The sequence below is a fragment of the Sander vitreus genome, chromosome 24, assembly GCF_031162955.1.
Source record: "Sander vitreus isolate 19-12246 chromosome 24, sanVit1, whole genome shotgun sequence".
Taxonomy (NCBI): Eukaryota; Metazoa; Chordata; class Actinopteri; order Perciformes; family Percidae; genus Sander; species Sander vitreus.
The window spans coordinates 5161358-5167388 of record NC_135878.1 but is presented as its reverse complement, the minus strand read 5'-3'; the positions used below and the strand labels follow the sequence as shown (position 1 = coordinate 5167388).

Here is a 6031-nt window from a genome sequence, read left to right as displayed (position 1 = left end):
AATGTTTTCTATATTAAGGAACAAGACATAAGGCAGTGTACTAACTAAGTATACTGTATGTAAACCTTTCAGTATATTCAGTATGCAAAACAATTTGAACAGATGATGAATCATGTCTCATTACGCTAACTTAGTCAAATCCAATGAAAATTCCTAAAAGCAAATATTGTTTTTTTACTCAACCTCAACCACACTTTATTTAACAAAATAGAAGCAGGTCAAATATCGCAAAGCATATAAATGTAACTTTGAAACACAGCATTTGAAAATCATGACAAATCATCAGTGGGCTGTGGCACAGTAATACTCCACATAAGAGACACATAGTTACCCCCAACTCCCCCCCCCCCCCCACCACCACCACCCATTGTGATAGGACAGAAAAGCAGGGAATGGGAGTTAAGGGGGAAGCAAGGTGACTGGACAGAAATGCAGGGGGGTTGTTGATGATGTTGATGATGGTGAGTGTTTGTCACAGATCTGCTGAGATGTTAGTCCCCAAGGTCAAGCTGTGCGTGGTTACATGTAGATAATGGGAAGAGGGTGTGGGGGAGGCAGAGAAAGTAGGGGTGTATACACATACATGCAAATTGTCTCACAATTGCGCTCTCGCTCTCTCTCTCTTTCTCTCTTGTCCTCACACAAACATACATGTACAGGGGCTGCATGCCTGTGTGTGAGCACACACACAAACAGGCCTGCACGCACAAGGGCACACACTGGCAAGGGGCAGGCAGACAAAGAAAGCAGGGGAAGTGATTCAGCGCCATGGACAGCACTAATCTGTATACTGAGTGAATCTGCACTATGGACAGCGCTAATCTGTATACTGGGGATGATACTGTAGGCCTACTAGCTGGGGAAAGAGGGGGGAGGGTGCGGGGGAGTTAAGGGGTGTAAGCCCATTTTACATCAACTCTGTACACTCTTGTCATGGCATCTTAGGTAGATTGTTGCCGAATTATGCTATCTTGTCTAAATTAGGCATTTTAGAGTGAGTTTCTTAAAGAAAATCAATTGGCAAATTTAATAGATGTCACCAGCACTGGAATATTACATTATAATTACAAATAAATGGAAAAAAATGCACATTCCTTTCATCTGTTTTAGACACTGCAGAGAAGATAAAGAATTGAGATTTTTTTTTTGAATACTGGATGTATGCCCCAACGGTTTAATATTTTTTTTCCCAAATCCACGCTCAGTTAAAGCAGTATAGGCTAAGCAGCAGACCTGACAGCTGAGCTCTGCAAAACAGGTGTACAGTCATGGCATTGTTTTCATGAGCCCACAAAAACCATGCGACCCCCGAGAAGAGTATCTCAAGTTCAAAATGCTGAGTTGAAAAAGGCATCTTGCATTATTAAATTACCTGTGTGTGTGTGTGTGTGTGTGTGTGTGTGTGTCCACAGCAGTGAAAGAGACACACTCCTGTGTCTCTATGGACTGGCCACATGCGGAATGCTTTTCATAGCATGGCCCCAGTTTGTTTGTTAGAAAGAAGGATTCCCCCCCCCCCTCTCTTCACCCCAAAACAGCCTATTTCAAGCACATTTTGTAGTAAATACAGTGAGTTTCAGTTCTCTGATTTGGACAAGATTATATGGCTTTACAAAAGCTCACAATATGATAAAGGTGAATGATAGCCATAAGCTTTTTTGTGGAGGAATACTTTTTTTTTCTGACATTAAAAAAGCATTCTATTCTAATTAATTCTACCTGCGCTGTTTACATAGATCGAATTATACCTACATAGCTCAATTGAAAACACTTCTTTGCTCAGTTATTGAAAAAATATGATGGTAAAAACCCCCCATTTAAATGACTTGTTGTTTTTTTCTTCCTCTCACCCAAAGCAGGCTATATTCATTGACACACAAAACCACGGAACTGTTATTTTAGCTACATTAACTTTGCAGCATAAGCATCTGAGTGACGTTAATTGGTCATGCTCATCTGCATGTCTGAATATCTGAAAGTCAACAATTGGCACACCATAAAATAACACAGTTTACATTCATAAAGGAGATGACTGCGCAGACATGGATTTAATCTGCACCATCTAGTACGGTATAAATAACCCCAATATTTATCGACAATCAAATGATAACAAACAGAAAATAACATGCACTGACAGCTTTACTTCCATCACTCCTTTCTGATAGTCATCATTATTGATTTTTTTTCTCTTTTCTCCAAACAAGTTTAAAACAACAAATACAAATCCTAACTGCAGGTTCACAAAAAATAGAGAAATGGCACTTTGTAATAGTCATATATAATTCTTAATATCTATATATTTTCGTCATATTGATATAACATGAAAGGGTCGAGTTTGCTTCTTTGTTGATTATGGTGGTTATGGTTCCTCCCCGTCGTGTGTGTGTTGAAACCATGCGAAATATCATCATGCAGATTATGATACATCGGTCCGAGTATTTACATTTACATTCATGCGTTCGTGCACCATTCCCAGGGTCCTCGGTCTTGGCTCTCTCTCTCTCTCTCTCTCTCACACACACACACACACACACACACACACACACGCCCTCTCCCTCGCTCCTTTTTCTCCCTCTTTTCTGTCTCATACAGATCCGTAGTCCGATTGCGGCAAATGGGAGGAGGAGGGAGGGAGGGGTTTTTAGTCAGGAGGCTTGGCATATACATATATTACAGAGTGGGGCCTGTGCAGCATCAGGCTGACTTACTTGGTTCAACTGGAGAAAACAAGACATAAACAAGTCTGTGTTCGCCTCTGACGAACAAAAGCGGATGATGTTTGCCGTTTCAGTCATTTATGTGCGTCAGTCTGTCTGTGTGACTGTTTGTAATCCCGTCTGGTGTGGGTTTATTGTACTATAGTAGAGTCCCTTTACGCATCATTTGTCGTGGAGAGGTGCGTATTGCAGTCGAAGCCCCTGTGCGCGCCCCCGTCTGCGTGATAAGGCCCGCCGCTGTGCCAATAAGACGAGTCGCACACTGTCTGCAAGGAATTGATCTCCGAGGCGGACGAGTTTCCGTCCCTTCGCTTGGATCGCTTTCGATTCCGCAAAATAAACACAAGCATTCCTACAACAGTGAAAGCGGACGTGACAAACACCAACAGCAACCCGGGGACGAGCACTGAGATGGAGACCCTGTTCGGCTCCAAATAAGAGTTCGAGCGCGTCCCCGAGTCCAGGGTGAAAGTGCTGTTTTTGGACAGTGGTGTGGGGGAGACTTTGTCATAGAGTTTGGGGCACATGAGGTCGTTCCGGACGTAGCGGAAATCTCGTTTCCAAAACTCTTCAGGGGACTCACACTTGAGATCACTCACTATCACATCTGCCCCGAGTTTCTCCGTCCACTGCTTGAAGGGCACGATGTTGCACGAGCAATCCCACGGATTCCCGTGCAAATCGATCTGTATGATTGAATTGAGCTGGTCTAACACTCCAGCCACAGGGAGATAGGGGAAATAATTATTATGCAGACTTATTTTGGATAAAGAAATCCCAAGGAAAGCATCCACGGGTAAAGATTTCAGCAAGTTGTTATTGAGGAACAGAACCCTCAGATTGGGCATGGGGCTGAATGCACCTGCCACTATCAGCTGGATGTCGTTGTATTCCAAACTGAGATATTCCAGATTCACAAGGCCCACAAACATCTCTGCTATCAGCGTATCCAGATAGTTCTTATCCATATACAGCCATCTCAGCTCGCTCTGGTTTTGGAAAGTGCTGTTGTCAATCACCTTGATGTTGTTCCCACCCAGGTCGAGCAGGTTGAGGCTGGAGTAGCCAAGCAGGTGGTTCTTTTTCACTGCGTGTATGTTGTTATCTCTCATGTTCAATTCGTGAGCGGCCAAGGGCTTAGGTTTGAGGCTGGATAAGCTCTCGATCTTTTTGCCTTCGCATTTGACCCCAAGCCCTTGTCTGGAGCCGACCAGCTCACAGTTGCAAGGCTGGGGGCACGTCATGTTGTGCAGCTGCTCTCTATCCCCGTTCACACCTGTCAACAATGGAGTGGGCCTAGTTTTCAGCTGCCAGTTCTCACGAGATTTGGAGCGGCTCTTGGGACCGTGGCCGCCGGGCGTCGGGGGCCCGCTGGTGTCTCTATTGGGCTTGTAAGGCGTGGGACGTGGGCCATGGGCCGCGGTCTCAGAAGTCTCCTCCTGAGTGGGAGGGGCGACCAGGCTGGTGTCCACGCTGCCGCTCTGTGAAGGGCACAGCTCTGCTTCTGACGTCTCGTTTAAGTCGCTCCCTTGCAGCCTGGTGGGAGCCTCGCATATCATCCTCCCAATAAGCGCGTTACGCGGTATGTTCTCCAGCCATTCCTTAAGGGAAACCAGGTCGCAGTTACAGTCCCAAGGGTTGTCCTCCAACAGAACCTCCGCAATGCCCGGTATCTGTTCAAGGATCCCCTCATAAGGCAACGTTTTGATTCGGTTTCCCCGCAGGTCGAGATGCGTAATGGGCACATGTTGAAACACGTTCATAGGTAGCGCGCTGATGAGGTTGTCGTTAAGTATTAACACTTCAAGTTTATTTAGGTCCCTGAAAACGGCGGGGTCAATATCCCTCAATAGATTAAAATCAGCTTGGAGATATTCCAAGTCGTCTAACCCCAGAAATGTACTCTTCCTGAATGATCTTATCTTATTGTTGTTGATGTGCAGCCTTTTCACCAGCTGCAATCCCAGAAAGGCGCCGGGGACAATGTCGTGCAAACCATTGTTTTCCAAATGCAGGCTCACAGCATTGTAAAAGTTGGCGAACTCGTTGGGAAATAGCCTGGATAGAGAATTCCCGTGCAACAGCAAGTGATAAAACTGCGAACTCGGACCAGTCAAATGCTGCAGAGTGGTGAAGCTCCGTTTTTCGCAGTCTATGTGCAGATCTCCCTCTATCTCGTTGCAAGAGCATATCTGCTCCTTACAAACGTCCCTTGTAACATTTCCACTCGCAACACAAAGAGCCGCATTCAGCAGAACAATCCAAAGCAGCATTTTTCAACGTGGACAATTCATTCCCGGTTTCAAGACATATGAGCTGAGAATTCAGTCTACATCAATACGAAGAAGAAAAAAGGAGATATAGACATTTAGGCAGAAGATAAGGCAGTCTTTTATAACAGATCCATGCTGCATCTAACCTGCACTTGTGTCCAGACTTCCAGTTTGAAAATGACCACATAAACGTCTCTTTCACATCGACTGAATCCTCCAAGCCTCCGCGTGTTTATGATAAAAATCAAAAACGGCGAGTGACAGTAGAGTCCAACACATCTTCTGGCTGTTTTCAGTTCGTTTAACACTGACCTTGGCAGGGAAAAAAATAAAAAATCCGTGCCTTTTTCTCTCCCAGTCGTGCTGCGTGTTGCGGCGTCGGGAGCTGTTCCCTCTTCCCTGGTGCTGAATTCACACCCTGCGCTGGAGCTTTCGAGGCGATCCCACCGCTGCAAAACACCCGCATCCCCCTTACATCCTTCGGTGTCTTCCCTCGCTCGGTTTCCCCTTTCTGGCGATTTGGGTATTACAAAAAGAAGAACGCGCAGACAGTGTTCATCCTAGCGCGGTGCTCTAAGAATAATCTGACACCCTCTACTGAGCTGTAATGGCAAAAAAATCCGTCGACTGACTGAGGGAATGCTGAGAAGAAAGTGCAGAAAAAAAATCAATCCACATATAGGGAAGGAGATTAAATCACACTTTCAATGTGCAGGTTATTTCCCTCCACAGGCGCAAAAAGAGGTTTCTGCCACCAAACCAGACTCCTACGGTATATTCGATGTTTTTACTCTTAAAGCTTGCAGCTCCCTGGTAAAAGTGTCCAAGTTGGCATCGTCGAAAACACTGGTGAGATATCACATTAGGATCGTGATACCAGTTCATTGGCTTGAATTACCCCCCATTCTTAAAGGATAAACGGTATTATTTTAGCTGATCTCCCTCCATATGTGAGCCTCCGCTGTTACAGTGTGACTTTCGCCCCTCGCTTTGAAAACACTGTTGAATGCGGTAAAAACAATAATCCGCTACAGGCATGCC

The 6031-nt window shown here is 45.2% G+C and overlaps 1 protein-coding gene across 1 annotated transcript; it reads right to left on the bottom strand.

Moving 5' to 3' along the window:
- Nucleotides 1-2872: 2872 nt before the first annotated feature.
- Nucleotides 2873-4990, bottom strand: slitrk1 (SLIT and NTRK like family member 1). Its single transcript, XM_078243912.1, has one exon. It carries the CDS (start codon nt 4988-4990, stop codon nt 2873-2875), a length of 2118 nt encoding a protein of 705 aa, XP_078100038.1.
- Between the last annotated feature and the right edge of the window lie 1041 nt (nt 4991-6031).